General features: G+C 43.1%; 2 protein-coding genes across 4 annotated transcripts; one reads left to right on the top strand and one right to left on the bottom strand.

Annotated features, from left to right (window-relative positions):
* Nucleotides 1–1,211: 1,211 nt before the first annotated feature.
* On the bottom strand, nt 1,212–13,867 carry LOC148401127 (solute carrier organic anion transporter family member 3A1-like). 2 transcript variants are annotated; one of them, XM_088370156.1, is made up of 10 exons: nt 13,366–13,867; nt 10,593–11,052; nt 5,913–6,011; nt 5,494–5,760; nt 5,154–5,318; nt 4,887–5,085; nt 4,657–4,792; nt 4,398–4,570; nt 4,193–4,257; nt 1,212–3,944 (listed from the first exon to the last, which is right to left on the bottom strand). In XM_088370156.1, exons 1-10 carry the CDS (start codon nt 13,534–13,536, stop codon nt 3,565–3,567), a joined length of 2,115 nt encoding a protein of 704 aa, XP_088226282.1. In that variant the 5' UTR covers nt 13,537–13,867; the 3' UTR covers nt 1,212–3,564. The 2 variants fall into 2 exon arrangements, with proteins under 2 accessions (XP_088226282.1, XP_088226283.1); XM_088370157.1 differs by lacking the exon at nt 13,366–13,867 and adding an exon at nt 11,585–11,897.
* Nucleotides 13,369–17,459, top strand: LOC148401126 (guanylyl cyclase-activating protein 2-like). Of its 2 annotated transcripts, none has more exons than XM_088370170.1 (5): nt 13,369–13,723; nt 13,795–16,734; nt 16,817–16,966; nt 17,128–17,239; nt 17,318–17,459. In XM_088370170.1, the coding sequence occupies exons 2-5, from the start codon at nt 16,537–16,539 to the stop codon at nt 17,443–17,445; spliced, it is 588 nt and encodes a 195-aa protein (XP_088226296.1). In that variant the 5' UTR covers nt 13,369–13,723; nt 13,795–16,536; the 3' UTR covers nt 17,446–17,459. The 2 variants fall into 2 exon arrangements, with proteins under 2 accessions (XP_088226296.1, XP_088226297.1); XM_088370171.1 differs by having other exon boundaries at nt 13,369–13,730.
* The last annotated feature ends 369 nt before the right edge of the window (nt 17,460–17,828 follow it).

Here is a 17,828-nt window from a genome sequence, read left to right as displayed (position 1 = left end):
AGTGACGAACGGCGTGCGGACGATCGCATGGCGCCATACCGCCAATCTGACAATATGTGAGGGAGACGAGCTAACCACACCTCACCGTGCTGTCGTCCTCAGACAACATTCAAAATGTTACTGGCCGCGGCGCTGTGCGTGACAGACGGCCAAGGTCACGGCGAGGTGGGCCGCGGGTTGCGGAGGCCAGAGCGCTTGAAAAGTGAAGACGAGTGGAAGACACATTTGTCTGTCAGCTGCGTCTTTGCCGTCCAGTCTCGAGTCATCGAGTCAATCGCCCAAACAGCGACACGACCTTAGAGTCACTTGTGACATAGAATGGCGTGCTTTCCGCCTGGCTGTGCCGCCGCCCCGCCCAACACCCCCGCCCGAGCCACGTCGCGACCTGGGGCGACCGGGCCCCGACCCGTCTTCCACGAGGCGAGGTACCGCTTGAGCCCGCTGATCATCCATGGCGGGAAGGAGATTGCGGTGGAGAACCAGCGGATGTAAGGGCTGTCACAACCAATCTTCTTTCTACTTTGATAAGAAACATACTACAATAGGGCCTCCGACCAAAGTCAAGTTCGTTTAATGATGACATCGCATACACACGCTTTCTTATTTTTTGATTGCAGTAAATCCGCCCCAATCGCTGGTTCTGGAATGATGGTCTTGCTATGAAGTGGATTTTTTGTACAATTAGTAACTCTTGTTATTCTAGCGCTTGTTGAGTCTGGATGTAATTCCATTCTTGACCACTAGACGGCGGTACTTAATTTACTCTGCAGTGGTGTAAATTTCAAAGTAGATGAAGGAGAAATACGACCATCAAGTCATGCGCATGGCCTAGTTTTACAAGTTAACCTCTGTAATCCAGCTTTTTACGCCTACAGATAAAAAACTGCAGTTGATTGATTTTATAATATACATTTTGGGCATGATTAATTATTTGAAGTTTTTTATTGTTTGCACTGTACTTGACAATATTTTTATCCGTTGCGCTTGCTTGGTTGCTATAAGTTATATGCATTTAAATGTGTTTGTATTGGTTCAAATTAATTGCCATAAATGCTATAAAACATGCTATGGCAGTATTTCACTAGATTATTTATTCCATTTTGGTCTAGAACGTAAACGTATTTTTTGATTCAGAAAAAAACTATTTTGTGCTGCTAAATGGCAACCCGCAAAGTATTTTCTCTTGCAACAAAAATCAAGCAAAGGGTGTCTTAATATTAAAAGCAAAAATAGTATATTTAATTTATATACAATGAACATACAATCATCGTAATCCTTTCCAAATAATATACAGGACATAAAGCTTTTTTTTTTTAATAAATACAAATTTATGTAATTGAAAAAAAAATCTAAATTATATAAAAAAGTGAATTTAAATGCCCCTTTTCCCTCCTCTGTTTAATTATTATTAATTCATACAATATCATCCCCAAAGTAAACTCTGCGTGCAATTTGCTAGAAAAGAAAAAAAGGTTAACCTGTTACCAGGTCCCCACAATGCACGTTCATAAAAATAAAGCATCATTTTATCATCACAACTAGAGGATGCAATTTCTGTAGAACGAGCTGATGCAAAACTGAAATGTTGTGCAATGAACTAACATGAGGGAAAAATAAAGAATGAAAAAAGCTTGATGAAATGATAGGGGATTCAAAAATCAAATATAGCTATTGATTTGGGAATGTTGTCATGAAAAATGGCGTAATTTGAGGGATTTGAAAAATTCTTCAAGATATTTTGAATGAGCTGAACAGTTTGAAGTTGCGAAGCCGAGTTGTTTTTTTTGTTGTTGTTATATTTTAATTTGGGGGAACTATCTAAGAAATTATTAGTTCTGTAAACTCTTATTTCTTTGCTGAAAGCCAATTTTTACATTAGCAAAATATTTTTGTTTGAATTGCCCAACCTAAAATTTTAATTAAAGTTTCTTATCTACCAAGATGTAATGAATTTTGCGAATGATTTTAAATGTATTGAAAAATGTTGAATATGAAGAAATCTTCATTAATACTTGCACGATAAAAAAGGCATTGCTGTTCTAAAGGTTACTTTTTCGCATCACAAGGCAGAAAACATTTAAAGTGCTAAAAGAAAAACAGCGTCTACTTTTTCTTTTAGCCGGTGTTGTCACGGCAACGACAACATGGTCGTCAAGGACGTTCCAGGCACGCTAAAGTCGGTTTGCTCTTATGTATCCGCCGAGTTTTTCGGCGGCGTGGATGCAAACAGAAAAGAGCACGTCCACTTGATGAAAGTTCTACCTAGCAACAGTGAGGACATCCTATTTCCTCTAGAGCACGGACACCCAACAAGTTGCTTAATATGTCGCAGAAAGGCTACATACAAGCTGGAGGAGGTTTGTGGTGTTGGTCCATGATGATGCGTCACTTTGGCACTTTGTATGCACACACTCACGCACACACTCACGCACGCACACACACACACACGGCGGATATGGTACGTCCCGGTTTTGGATAGTTTTGGGATATATATATTTTTTTTCTGAGGATGATGTTGTGTTGTGGCACACAGGCGGTGCTGATTGCTACACTGATGACAACACGCTACATTGAAGGTGTTGTGGAACACAGTAGAGCCTCGAAAGTCCAATTTGACAGGACACCAATTTGGAAGAATTTTCGTTTTCTTTTGTTGTCTTTAAAACTTCATTTGAGGAAGTGACATTATATTAAAAACAGCACGACACTAGCATTAGTGTCATTAAAGTTACTGCAATTTCTTATTACACTTGGAAAATGTAAAAATGTAAATGTTCATTTAAACAATCAGCAGTTGGGTTGGAAATCCAAAATGGACTTAAGAGGTTCCACTGCGAGTGTGATGGCCTTCTCCCTGGTACAAAATTTCATGTGTTCATTTTCATGAATCTCTGTCTTATGAATAAACCACGAATAAAATCCATTTGCGGCAAAACTAAATGTGCAAATTCCCTATTCAAGTGTCACAACTTGTCACTTAATTGCTAGTTGAGTCGCTACAAATGATAAATTAGACTAATCTAACCAATGTCATCAATAGCTGATCGATTTTATGACTAATATAAAATTGTCTAATTAAAACATTTTCACATTAATACGCAAGTTATAATAGCATCTTATTTAAATGATTATGTCTAATGGTGAATTCTAAACCTATTTATGTTTAGATGAATATGAAGGATGTCCAATTAAAAAACAGGAATCTCCAAATTGTATGAAAATGAAATTTTGATTTAAACCATTTTGTCTTGAGCCAAACCAAAAGTTGTTGTTTTTTTGTCGCTAAAGCAAATTGTTGGATTTTTTTTTTTCTTTCTCCAGACGAACCCCAAAAAGTTTTTTCCGGCAGCTAAAAATGTAGCGCTACATGCATTTAGTTGGACAGTGGCGATATTACGCTTGACATAAATGCTGTTAAGTTTGCAAAATAAGACAGAATTAATTTCAAGTATGTCCATCCTTCAGTAAAAAATGAAAATGAGTTTAGTGCAACCTTTGTGTGCGGCGAAGAGGAAGATGAGGCTCTTGATGAGGAGAATCCCGCCGGTCGCGTAACCGTGGCGACTACAAGACCGATTCCATGTTGTCGGACGGCTCCGGGTCCTCCAGGTTGAAGACGAACTTGGTCCGGCTGGCGGCGTCCGAGTGGACCGACTCCTTGCCCAGGCGGTCCAGAGTCACGTTGGAGGAGAAGAGCTCGGTGGGCGTCAGGTAGCCCTCGCTGCTCTTGATGTACTTCCTGTAGTTGCGCCTCAAGCACTGCCAGGTGGTGGCGTAGAGGACGAAGGCTGACGACTTGAGCACGATGGCGATGCTGACGTAGAGGTGGCGGTAGGCCACGTTATCGTACAGCATGCAGGCGCCCTTCTCGCCGCACACCGAGCTCCAGAACAGGCAGGTCGAGTCGATGCCCATGCCGAAGATCAGCGGCGGCGGGATGAAACCTGGAGTGGCGCAAGTTACGGTGTTATTATTAGCATTCTGTCCGTCCTAGTTATCTAGCTAGCTAAATAGAACCATGAGTGCCCCTAACCTTTATATCCTTTACAAGATATAAAAATGACAGAATTGTTTTAAAATGTCAAATTGTATTTTAAAGTTGTTCCAACTTTTAGTGTTTTAGCTCCCAAAAAATACAAATTGTGTTTGGAGGGTCTTTGATCCCTTAAAAGTTGTGACATGCGTTGCTGACCGATGAGTCTCAGGAGTAGGAAGAGGACCCCCAGGGCGTAGGACTTCAGGTCTGGACTCACCGTCCTAAAGAAGCCAGAAGGATCAACATACGTAATAGTACAGAACAGTCGAGGTCCACAAAGTCTCTTTACAAAGCTGCTGCTTTCCATCGGCATTACTGTGTACCGGTCCACACTTTGGACATTCGAGTACCCCGTCCTGACCTGATGAGGATGATGACGGAGGGCGTCTGAGCCATGGCTCCGATCATACTGCACAGGCAGATGACGCACAGGAAGGTGAGGAAGGCCTGCTGGCAACCCGGACTGGGACACTTGCCCGGCAAAGCCACCGCCTCCTCGACGCTGCTCGATATGCACGCGCAACCTGTCAGGTTCTGACAAAGAGTCGGCGGGACCGTCAAGAATCCCTTTTGCGCCGCGTCCGTCCGGGTCATTCACTTGCCTATTTGTGCTCACTCACCGGTTTGGTGCAGCCGGCGAAGCAGGCGGAGAGGTAGGTGACGGCGTTGGAGCCGCACACGGGGCTCACCGAGGACGTGTAACAGTTGCAACTGCTGACGCAAGGAGAATCGGGTCGCTGCCAGTGCCGTAGCGTCCTGCAAAACATGTCACGGCGATCCAGTCGCAGTCAGCGTGCAGGTCGTCACGACGCATCCGTTATGACGAAAACGGGCTCGTGACCCGACTTACTCGTTACCGTAGGCGACCGTCACCCCAGCGACGGGGCCGGTGTCGCAGCCCAGGAAAAGGAAAGAGACGTAGCAGGCCGTGGACACCAGGTTGACGCCCATGGCCATACGTACGGCGCCCAAGGCCGACAGGTTCAGCTTCTTCACCAGCAAGCCGCCCAAGAAGATGCCCAGGCAGGCGCACGGGATGGCCGTCATGCCTGAACCCAAACCATCGTCAGCTAGCGACAATGGCTAGCGACAGGTGAGAGGCTAAAGCCCCGCCTACCAAGTAGCTGATTGGCCGAAGAGGTGGTGAGGTTGAACTGCTGCTCCAGGTATTTTCCCAGGAAAGCGGCAAAACCGGCGACCACGGCAATCTCCATGCAGGCCGCCAGTGTGATGCAGCTGAACACGGGATTGGACAGAAGGTGCCTGGTCACTCGCGGGATCACTGCAATCAAAACAAACTCAAATTCAAAACGGAGGATATTAGGAGTTGCTCCCTGCAAAGTTACAGTAGGGTCACGGTAAATATTCAGCCCACTATTTTGGAGTGTGGTTCAGAAGTTGGTCTTATACATTGCTAACGTAGCATATTTTCATAACATTTCAAGTATGTACTGCACCTCTAAGATGCTGGCATACTGAGAGTCCGCTGTTCAAGTCGAAGCCGTGGATGCCCCCCCGCACTTTGTCCTGGTAGTCCAGGCTGAGAGGGGAAGGCAGCATGGCCTGCTCGCTCTCCCCGCCGCCATCCAGGCCCTGCTCATCCAGGGCCTGAGGAAAGCCAAACATGAAGAGGGCCGACAGGAAGAGTAAGGCACCGCACAGGAGGAAGCCCCCCCACCAGGCCCCGATCCAGCGAGGGTCTTCTGGGGTGATGTCCAGTTCACCTGCAAGGGACAAGAGGACTGTGTCAATTTATTAGAGTGGACAGAAAATATCATTCATTCATCCATCCATTCATCCTCTGGAGCAGGTGCATAAACCAGTGTGCCATATTAGTGCTCATAACGATACATTAATACAAAAAAGACAAACTCACTGGTGTCAATGAAGGCGGCATCAACGTAGACTTTGGTACAGACGGAACCTAAGATGAAGCCACACGCAGGCCCAAACACTAAAGTGGAAAATAAAATACCTGCAAGACAACACCACCAGCATGAATGCAAATCACAGTGCATTCACTTCATTGTACAGCAGATGGCGCTACTCAACCAAGGCTGGGTTTTTATTTGTGACGCAAAATGGAGCCTGTCTTCGAATCCACTCAGTGGTCACGTACCAATTTACAGTATTCTGGATTAGCTATTGAACCACTCATGTTGAATTGTTTACATTAAAATGTTAATGTAACACATTTACATCACATTTAAAATACGTCACCATAATTTATATTCTATACACAGATGTAACCTATTTATCTTTATTATCATACACCTCTAATGTCACGATCTGTCTGCATTTACTGAATGATTGATGTATTCTGTATAACCTTTTTGACCTTTGTCATGTCTCCTGGTGAGATAGATGTATTTGAACTGTGTGTAAGGTGAAGTCAATTATTCATAAGCCTGCACCAGTATAAATAATCAAACAGGAAGTTGTCTAAAGTTTCAAGTTGTCTGACCACGGTGGGCCCACGAAAGTGATTGCTCATACACCAAGTAGACAATTAAGTACTCAAACAGGGGTCAGCAAGCCTTTGTGCCATGTTTGATTTTTAAAGATGGCTGATTTGTACAAGAGGATTAAAGAAAGATTTGTATGATTAAATATTTCAGCAAGCAACATTGGGAAAAAGCATTGCAATATATTTTTGGGGGACTCATTGAAATGCAGTAAGGTGATTGACATTAATGTCAAGGGTATGATTATTAATATTTGGACTGATCTCACTGCGGCACAAGAACATAATACAATGCGCGGTCAACAATCTAGACCACAAATTGTATTAGACTCTCTATTATTCCTTCTCATAAACCTCCAACGTCAAATGTACCCAATTAAGGCCCCCGTTCAACATATTAAATGTCTGTTCGAATTCAGTCGCACAGCATTATAAAACGTGGAATGAGCACTCCGAGACCAACGTAAATCTCTTATTGATGTTGCAGCAACATCCGCAGATGTGAGAGGCAATCAGTGGAATATGACACCGGAAGAATCAACGCTGGCCTTTATGAGGACATTGGAAAACACATTAGAAGGAAGCAGCACCACAAATCAACATTGTGCTATTACGCCAAACAACAAATACAATCACCTCAACGGTAAATCAAAACTTTAGCCGCACGATGTACTATAGTTCTGCTTCAAAGTCATTTCAAAACATTAAAGAAGCATAAAAAGTGATGTTAAAATGCAAAAGGTTTGGGTCAGTGCCCCACCACATCCAGCATGGATTTGACTGAATACGTAATACACATTTACAGTTTTTGGGTGAGAAAATCCCAATTTTGTGTGTGTGTGTGCATTTTCATGTGACTTTGACTTTGAAAAGTGACTTATAGGGAAAACAGATAAAACAACAAGGTGCACTTAATGTTTAAACAACGGTTGTTCTTTGGTTAGGGTTCTGTTTGGATTTACAACAGATACGATTTCTTGATCTTGCTAGCTAATGGACATGTTTAGTTATTTTATATTGGCTAATGGGGTAATTCAGATTGAGCCTTATGAACTATGCCAGGCAACAAGGCACTGTAAATGTGTAAATTGGCCGACGGGGCAGCTATTAGCGAGCCCCTTGAATTCTGCCTAGCAACATGGTGGTATCGCTGTAACCAGGTTCAGTTTGGCTATTTATAATGAATAAAAAACAATGATCATTCTTATTCTATTATGACTTCAATGAAGCAGTTTAGTTTTCCTGGCATGTACGCCGAGCTAAGTGATAGGATCCATTGTTTGCCCGCTATTTCTCCCCCCCCTAAAAACATCACTTCTGCCTTCTGCTGTTGTTTCAGTGTTGGTCAGACATTTGCAGGTGGCAGCTTGACAGATTGTCCACTTGAATAAATAAGAGAGGAGGGGAAGGTCAACAAACAAAGAAGAGCCTACAGGGAGCTTGGTGACGAGAGAGATTTGAAAAGGACAAATCACAACAGGGAGGAAGATAGTCACTTCCTTGGATAATACTTATTTTGGTAATATTTCAACATAAATGCTTGAATAGAAAATAATAATACAAAAACAATCTGAAATGATGCCAATCCTATTGGGGGATACCAACAATATGGTTGGATCAATCAAATGATCCATCAATCAACCAATCGATCGAATAATCAATCAATCAGATCAACTTTATTTACTCTGTATGTGGCACATTGGGGCGAAACACGACAGCAAAGCCAAAAAATGTAAGCCGAGCTTTTGAATGGAGAGATCAGCTTTAGCTACCAGCGTAAGCTTCCGATAAGCAGCACTTACTCGATTGCACAGTAAAGTGCTTGAAGGAAGACCTGGGAAGTGTTTGAAATTGAAGGTGAAAAACGAAAAACTAGCTGATAGTGTCATGCACATATCTACAAATTGGGGTGTGGTGGCTATTATTTGAAGAAACGGCATGATGAAGTGACGAAGGCGTCAAAGGTGCTGGCCAGTGGTCGTGTTGTGTAAGAGGGATGAGGTCACAGTCATCATTTCACAAGCCACGCTGGCAAAGGTGCACCAATGAAAAGCCAGGATGAGTGCTGAGTCAGCGTCCGCCGCTTCCTCGGCGCAAACATTTTGTTGCAGTGGCTTGGTAGAGCTTCTTACACGCATTACGGCCGGGAAAGGAGGAGAGGGAGAGATGCTGTGCCTTTCTTCTGCTACTATAAACAAGTCTATTGTGGCGTAGCATCCTCTAGTGCACTGCGTTCTTTTTCATTTAAAATGCCTTGTACAACGAAACGTGTAGTAAATATGTTTGGACCAATATAAATGAATGACAACAGATGCTAAAATGAAGAAAACAGGGCGGTTCCATCATTTTTTCCATTTCATATTTAGCAACACCTGAGGTTCTCCCATGAGGACAGTTTGACTCAGTCATTTTTTGCTACTGTGACCCCATTGTGTCTAAAGATATAAAAAATCATTTTGATTCAGTTAATACTCTGATCATGTTGGAAAATAGGCAAAAATGTTAAGCATTGTTTTCCAGAGTAAAAAAGAAAATGTTGAAATTCGGAGGATTCTGAATTATAAATTAAAATCCAAACGGTTAATCGGTTATCAAAAAATCAAGAGCAATTAGCTTGACAATCGATTTAATGGTCGATGAATCGTTGTGCCTCCAGTTGTAAAGCGTTTCATACATTCTGTGACCAAGTTTGCAACTTGAACATCCGATTTATGGATGTGGTTGTTTGACCATAATGAGGCTGCATAGACACGGAGTGGACTAGGTGCATTGTGGGTGACCTCACCTTGCTCAATCGCTAAGTACTAAGTAGTCGCCAGAGTGCTCCCGATGGACTAAATCCCGCTCGGAGGCCGTTATCGATCGGCCAGGCGCCCGCGGGCGGCCTTGGCTTCTCGGCACCAAGTGTTTGCACTTAATATTTCATGGTGGGCTGTCGTGTTTGCTAAACAACTCCTAACTGCTTCTGTGTCACACTGCATTATTCAGAAGGTTGGCTTACACACCAGCCGTGTCTTGGCGCTCCAAGATCCGCAAAACAATGAGCGGCCAAAGAGCCATTGTTAGGGAAAAAAGGAGAAAAAAAAAAGAAATGGAGGAGGGGAGTGAAAATAAAGGGCTGCAGCAAAGAGCCCGTCAGAGTATCATAGACAAAATTGTGTGGCTTTATAATAAATAATACAAATAAATCATTCTGTCTCATTTCCTTATTTTTACAGAATTCATGTATTTAAAAACATTTGACTCTTTTTTATAAACTACAATCAACAAATTATATAAAATGAAGTAATCATAATTAATTAACCAATAAGTCAATTAATTTTAATTCTTATAATGATATTTTTATTTTGTTATTGAATATAGGTAAATTAATGAAATGCTTAATGACAATGTGGATAAATAATATTCATCTACCAATTTTGGGGGGACAATAAATGGGTCTGGTTGAAAAAACAAAGTCATCTGTAACTGCTCTGTCCATTAAACAGCAGAAGGTATAATAAACCTGCATTGCAATTTATACAAAAAAATGCGTCATGGCTTCCTGCAAGCACATCAGCTTTGTGTTTGAAACAAACCTGCCCAAATCCAAATCTCATCCTTATTGGAACATTTCATTTGAGGGATGTGCCGTGCGATTTTTCCAATATGGCTCCCTCGACTCAATGACGGTCGGGGAAACATGAATGTCGAGGACCATTTGCAACATTCCATATGGCTTTTTATTTCATTTACTTTCTATTTGGTCTCATTGTGATTCAGTCCCTCCGAGATGAAGAGGAACATGAGCGTCCTCACTCCCTGTCTGCCTCTGCACTGTTGCCTTAGCAACTTTGGCAGACAGGATGTAGCGTGTGTCCTTTGTGGAATTAAGTGTACAAAATACCCGGCAGATCATTATCTTGTCTTAGCAAAAAAACTAAAAACGACCAGCACATCCATTTCCTTTGGGGTTTTAGTGTTGGATGATGCAAAACAAGACAATCGAATGCAATTATCGACAAAAAGGTTTTTTCAAATTTAGTTTTAGTTATATGCTAAGGGATCCCGGGTACTTTTTTTATGATGTGAACTTTGCTTATTCCGACTTACCTATATACAGAGAGGAGTCCTTCCTGTGGACGTGGTCGTCAATGTAGGACACCCCGAGAGGCTGGACGGGGGTGGCGCCGATGCCGAGCAGCACCTGAGCGCCGATCAGCAGCAGGTACATCATGTTGGTGTTGGCCCGGTCGCCGCACTTGTACGCAGAGTCGTTGTTGTCCGAGCGTGAGCTGTTGGAGCAGACGTCGCGGCCGTCCTCCGCGTGCCACGAGTCGCCGGCGTCGTATTCGTACTGGTGGGTGAGGAATTCGGGCAGGGCGGACAGAAGCGCCCCCAACGCCATGACGATGCCGCCGCAGCCGATCAGCCGCGGCCGGTGAGCTTTGGCGCCAAAGTAGCTGACAAAAAGGATGAGGGCCAGGTTCCCGATTTCAAAGCTGCTGGCGATGACGCCCACATCAGCGCTTTGCAGGTTGAAGCGCCTCTCCAGCGTGGTCAGGACGCTCACCTGGCAGGAAATTGCAGAGAGAAGATCATGAGTGAGCAGGAAGTGCAAAAGTCAGCTGCTGTTGTGATGAATGACTTGTGAGACTTGCTGGCAAAATAACTAAAGTATTGCTGGACTGCAGATTTTTAGATATCTGTACTGAAATTGAGTATTTTTTCCCTGGCTTTTTCTCCCACCAATGGAGGTGGAAAATTCTGATCTGGAAATTAAGAAACCTGCCACAGTTGTATTTATTTTGACCTTTTTTAATTTCAGAGTTTGTGTATTTTTTCTTTTACCAAGGAAATGAGTTGAATCTGCATTTGGACTTTTGCTAGTTATTTTTTGTGCACTAACACTATACTTCTGCAACTTTGCACAACATATAAAGATCGAAAAGAATAAGTTGGTAAATGTTTGTGTCGGGATTGGCTAGATTCGTTTTCAATCAATCTGTGGCTCGCGGCCAATTCGGTGCAGACGACACATTAAAAAAATGCCGTTGTCAATAGATATTTTGAGCATGCCAACGTTATAGACGATTTTATATTACCTTTGGCACAATGACGAGCTATTTTTTTTTCTGAAATCCGACTCATTTTGGTGGCGATTTTTCTCCTCCGGAAGACGCCTTGTTCATCAACACCGCCTCCGCAGGACTTTTATACGTTCGTCAGTCGACGCGATGCGTTCAAACACCGCTCACAAAGTACGACATCTCAAAACTTCATGGAAAGAAAACAGTCAGCGAACCAAACAGCAATGCCAAGTACTTGAGAGCATATTGTGGAAACGTGGACTTTTTTGACGCACCAAAATCAGAGCAGCCACCTGAGAACTCAAATTGCAAGGACAGCTGCTCTGAGAAATTGGGCGTGTGTTTAGGTTGCTACTCGCTTTGTGACGTCACAATGTGAGGACCCGTTTGTTGAAAACACCACTTTGGAGTGTTTTGATGAAGAATAAGCAATTTTACGTGGCTAAAATCTATATAAAGAGTTGTTTTAGCAGGATATGGCTTCTTTAACATTTATTTATTTTCTGAGCAAATTAAGGAAGAAAAAAATAACTGTCCTGTGATGACCCTCAAACATTCCGAATGTAAAGAAAATGCATCTGCCCTTGAAAGACAGACACAAAACAGAAAGTATTTCATAAAAGATGAAATAGCTTGGTTACGAGAAGTGCACTTTTGATTTGGGCAGAGTTCAAGGACGAGTGCGGCTGCAAATTGATAATGCATTTGGAAACGACATTTATAGATGTAAAGTGTTTCCATTTCCCAAAGTGTGCTCTCTGTACCAAGGTCAGCATGTAAACAAACACACGCCCGACTTTATTTATTTATTTATCTATCTATTTATTTATTTAAAAATCTCATGGCACCCCACTAAGCAAAAATGTCCCACTAAGCATTTCTGATGGAAATGACGTTCTGACGTAACAGTTTCCGCTGTTACATGCTACAAGCTATGGCTACACGCGCATTGTAACGTTTCCCACGTTGTAACTATACGTTTACGTGCCAAACCCAAAGGTAACAAATAGAATGTTTTTCCGACAACCACTGAGCCACGATGCCAAATGTTTAAGCGTCGCTTCAATGGAGTCAAATGTTTAAGACACCCACAAAGGAAGGGCTTCAACTCAACAACTATGACATCATTGGTAAGGCCTGACTGACATGGATTTTGTGAAGGTAATGCCAATTTATGGCAGAAAAAAAATAAAGATTACCGATTAATCGGCTGATTATTAAAAAATATGTACAAATGCATACAATACCCCCACCCATTGCTGTACCTCAATGAGCATCACTTATCATTCATATTAATGATGTCATGTGTGACCTGGAATCTATCCCAGGTGACTTTTAGGGTGAAAGGTGTGCTACAGCCTGGACAGGGCACATTTACAAACAATCAGTCACACTTACATTTCACACCAATGAACAAAAGTCTCTAATGAATCCAATTGTTTTTTGAAACTAAAGGCTGGTTTTGATCCTATGATGATTTTTTTTTTTTTTTTTTTTTTGGTGCAGCGTCTAGACTTTAAGAACCCCCGAGACAGGCCAGGCTGCTATGTCGCCGACATCCTGCACTACTAGGCCGGCAAGGTTGTAGAGCTCGCGCAAGGCATCATTTGGAAACACAAACAACAACGTGGAGAAGCTGCGATGCGGCAGCTGCACAGGCCTCGTCTCTCCGTTTGGTGCTCGTTCTTATGACTCGATTACGCGGCCTTGTCTGCGCGTTTGAAGGACGCGCACACAACACAAGCAATGCATGAGGATGAGAATGAGGATGAGGATGCAAAAGCAAAGTCACTCACCAGATAAGCGCCCACGGTACCCTGCGCCAGCATAAGCGCGCATTCCGACACCAAGAATATCTTGATGTTGGAAAAACACGAGGTCTTCTTTTGGCTGACGTCGTCCTGCTCTGGGTCATCGTCGCCGCTGCCGGAGATGCGCTCGCTGCACATCTGATTTTTCACCTGCATCTCTGCATGTAGACTGAGGCTCCGCGCGGCCGCAGAGGGATCGTCAGCGGGTCCGGGCGGGGATCATCCGGCGCCCCGTGGACCGCACACGCAGCACAGCGAGGCGAGGCGGCGAGAGAGAGGATCGAGGACCTCTCCCCGGGCTAGAGGCGCCGATGTGGACCACTCGGCATCACGCGCGTCATTGGTTCGATGTCAGCGACGCCGTCTAATGGTCGTTTTCCCGCATCCGCAATGTTACAACATCGCCATCCGCAGGGACCGGCAGCGACTGGTCAGGCCGGGTCCGAGCTGCATCCTCTGCGTCCTCCAGGCGGCCAAAGGATGACGATGCTCCGCCCACCCGTCGACACGTGCTCAGCCCCCCCTCCCCGATCATCATCATAGTCGTCGCTCGCGTCGTCGATCACAGGATTCTTTCTATCAGTATTTACAGGTACGTGCAATCGTAACAGCTGGAGTGGACACTTCATTAGGTACACCTTCCACAACCTAATCCAACCCAGTATATAGAACAGTGGGTCTGTCATCCCCGTTTTGTAAATGTTGAGAGCAATAACAAACATTTCAAACGCAGTTTTAAATTAATGAACACCTCTTAAATGGGTCGTCTCGTATCATCTGATAACATTTTTAAGTGATGATGCTGATGGTCTATGCCAAACAACTCACTCAATCACAACAATTTCAAATTCAGCGAAAGAGAACTTGAGTATATTGGCTTTTACTCTTTAAATGAAAGGCCACCATATGGATGTTAATATTCTTGAGCCCAGTGATCACAGATATGAATGGGTATGTACGATGCACCCGCTTAAGCTACATGCCTACAGCAAAGCTATGCTAGTGGGGGCAAGGTGTCAATGCATGGCCTTGTTGTGGACGGCACGAAAACTAAAAGAAGGATAATTCTGCTGCAAACCTTTGTACTCACAAATGTGAAACTGATCAGTTTTTTATTATTCCAAATTCTGCTGTTAAAACTCAATATTCAAGCGTAAAAGGCGTCAATTAATTTTTCACGGAAGTCAGTTGTGCAGAAGGAAGAAAAATGACAGCAGAGTGGCGGCATCGAAAACAGTCAACGCAATGCAAAAATCCTTCGTCATCATCTTGAAATATGGTGCACCCAATGCCAAGGTCAATCAACTCCCCCTCCCAACCAAACCCCCCAGTTTTTTGGCTCACAATATTTGGACCATTCAGACGCTCCATCAGGACCAATTCAATAGCATCTGAAGCAGCACAATCCATCAGGCAAACTGTGGACTCAGCAGGGAGGCCATCCGTTTCTCTCACAGCCTCAGCGAGTGCGGCGGTGATTTAAGATCAACAATAAAGCCTGCTGACGCGGCGCAAAGCATCTGAAGACATTATTTTAGGACGTGTGTTAATCACCATGCAGGTCCGCAGAAAGACGGAATTATGCGGCGAGTGCACGACAACCCAAGTACATCACAAGGGCAGCGGTGTAGATTATGCAATAGCTTTAGTGTCGAAAAGTCTTTCGTAGTTTGCCGAGACGAGAAAGTATGTTGGAACTCAAGGTTGGCCAGAAGTCCTCCCTTCGTTACAAGGCTCAAAGTTCTTTTTGGCAGGGCCTTCATTGTGGATGTTCCCACTTTGAACCACTCCATAATATGGTCAAAATTAAAGAAACCCACAAAATGCTATATGATAACACACAAATAGGGCAAAAAAAAAAGCCTGTCCAGATTTGAGGGTTTTTTGAAAACAAAATAAAGTTCGGATATTTTAGTAGGCGTTCCTGACATATTTTATTGCCCAACAGAAGCCTGAATGTTTTGTGCTAACATTGACTTGTAGTTTGTATTCATCTTTGGTAACACTGGATGTATGTAGTACCTAAAACATCTCGTGTTGTAATACAGCCATTTTACCAGTAGGTAGCGGTGTTGTTCTGTGCATGTCTGAGGTTAGGCTGGCAGCCACTCTTCCCTTCTCATCCATTTGAACAAGGAAATCGCAATTTCACAGCAATTTTCACAGTGAAATCATCATTAGATTCGAAAATAATGTTAGTTCATCATTTTACGTTGACTCTTGATGATACAGGTAAGAGTAGACTCTGACCAAATGCGTCTATAGGTATCCCCTGCCTGGCTCTGACATTAAATTCAAACCCATGTGTGTGCTTTTAAAAACACAATGCAAGTGTTGTCCTTATTTAAGTTTGACCTACGTAGAGATCATCTCAATGCGTGTCTCTTGAAGGATTTGTCTCCCCTGCCTAATGCAATCTAATTAAAAGAGATTGATATACCAATTCCAAATGAGCATGGCCTTGAGCGTATTATGCTCTTAGCTTGTTTTTCCGGTGCTGCAGTCATCTGATTAACAACAATGCTCTTTACATGGGCGAGTGGTCTTCACAATAATGTGCAAGTGTCATTTCAAGACAAAGCTTTTGCTAGGTAACTGCACCAAGGTTTTCAATGTGACCTAAACTATTAATATCAGTGTTGACGTAAAGTCAACTTGAACTGTTTTACTGTCAACAGTTCACACTTTCAATTTGTAAATTGTACAACGCAAATCGTGGGCCACATCAAACGATGCGACGGGCCCAATCCGGTCCCCAAACCTTCAGTTTGATACCTGTGCAATAGAACTTCTACGTTTTGAAAACTGTTGGCCTCGTCGTCGAACAACGTGATTATTTATGTGCCGTAAGGATCCCGGTGCCTTTTCCTCCTCTCATCTAATTTTCTGGCCAACCTGAAGTAAAAGGCTTTGATAAACATACTTATTGTGGGTTTGGGTTAGTCCATTTTTAACTCCGGGGCGTACCCACTGAAAGAAAACCCCGACCAGGTAATCCAATCTTAATCCCCAGACTACACTAATCACTTCTCACAAATGTAAACAGTTGAGATCCCGCAGGCTTACGCTCCGCCCGAGTCAATAAGATGGCCGTGTCTCGTCTGCACGCTCCATGATGGAGTTGTTAAAGGTCAACGTCGTGGTGAAACACAAACCATGGGACAGGCACAGCAAACGGGGAACTCCGAAGAAATCGACGTTAAAGCGCTTCAGGATATGTATAAAAAATTTGTCACGGAGTGCCCGAGCGGACTACTTTTTCTGCATGAATTCAAGCGTTTCTTTGGTGTGGACCCAAGCAGCGAAGCATCGGATTATGCCGAGAACATGTTTCGAGCGTTTGACACGAATGGGGTGAGATTTTTTTTCATTCCTATGCTTTTTTTGGATCAGAGTTGCAAATAACATTAAATTAATGGAACTGCTTTCCTTTCAGGACAATACGATAGATTTCCTGGAATTTGTAGCGGCCCTGAATCTTGTTTTTCGGGGAGACATGGAGCACAAACTGCGCTGGTCGTTCAAAGTGTATGACAAAGACAATAACGGATTTGTTGACAAGGATGAGCTCCGGTCAATAATTCATGTAAGTTTTTCTTTTTTTTAGGTCATAATGTGTCGTGTTGGCACCATTTTATGGACCTCTCAAAGATGTGCAATCTTACAAATCACATCTCTGAAAAACATTCCCTACTTTGATTTTTGCTTTTTTTTTTTACATCAAGTTCTATTTTTGTTTCTTTCTAGAGCATTTATTGTGTCAAGAAAGGAGGCACAAAGACAGACGCAAATGAGTCCCATTTTACAGTCGACGATGCTGTGGAACGAATACTACGGGCTGTTGATAGCGACGGCGATGGTAAGTATTAAACATGAGAAAAAACCTGAGGCCTTACAAATAGATAAGAAATATTTGTTCTAATAATTTGCTCTACAGGTTGTATTACAATGGAAGAGTTCATTAGAGGAGCACAGCAAGACCCGTGGGTGCTCAATATGTTGAAGTTGGACATCAATCCTGCACAATGGGTTCTGGAGCAGAGGAGAAAGAGCGCACATTTCTGAAAAGTGCTCATTTCAAGGTTGATGAGACATCAAACCAAAGCCGTTGCCATGCAGGGATACGTTTTAACTCAGGTCCAACTCTTGAGCCTTTCAACCATTTGCATTTCATATTTATTTCTCGACAATATTGGACTCTTCATCCACACTCACCTTGTATAAAATTGATATTTTGTTATGCTTACTGTCTGCATAATTTTATGTAATAAAGTTTCCATTTTGGGGAAGGGGGGGCTTTGGATGAGAGTGAGGATTTTTGTTAGCGTAAATATAATAAGATATACAAATATAGTGTTGACATATCCCTAAAGTCATCAGGGAAGAGCATTATTGGGAGCTTTGCTTTTGACCACAGCCCGTGAAGGCAGCATCCCATCGCAGAACTA

This window comes from Syngnathus floridae, chromosome 3 (genome assembly GCF_059516105.1).
Source record: "Syngnathus floridae isolate MCC-2025c chromosome 3, RoL_Sflo_1.0, whole genome shotgun sequence".
NCBI classification, from domain to species: domain Eukaryota; kingdom Metazoa; phylum Chordata; class Actinopteri; order Syngnathiformes; family Syngnathidae; genus Syngnathus; species Syngnathus floridae.
The sequence above is the reverse complement of the archived record's forward strand: the minus strand, read 5'-3'. Positions and strand labels throughout refer to the sequence as shown.

Bases quoted from the DNA above. Each gene is read 5' to 3' on its own strand.
- LOC148401127 (XM_088370156.1), bottom strand. From the start codon at position 13,536: ATGCAGGTGAAAAATCAGATGTGCAGCGAGCGCATCTCCGGCAGCGGC. The intron at 6,012-10,592 runs GTAAGTCGGAAT...GTTGTCTTGCAG, and splicing joins GGACTCCTCTCTGTATATAG to GTATTTTATTTTCCACTTTA. The intron at 5,319-5,493 runs GTGCAGTACATA...TTTTGATTGCAG, and splicing joins AGTATGCCAGCATCTTAGAG to TGATCCCGCGAGTGACCAGG.
- LOC148401126 (XM_088370170.1), top strand. From the start codon at position 16,537: ATGGGACAGGCACAGCAAACGGGGAACTCCGAAGAAATCGACGTTAAA. The intron at 16,735-16,816 runs GTGAGATTTTTT...CTTTCCTTTCAG, and splicing joins GAGCGTTTGACACGAATGGG to GACAATACGATAGATTTCCT. The intron at 16,967-17,127 runs GTAAGTTTTTCT...GTTTCTTTCTAG, and splicing joins AGCTCCGGTCAATAATTCAT to AGCATTTATTGTGTCAAGAA.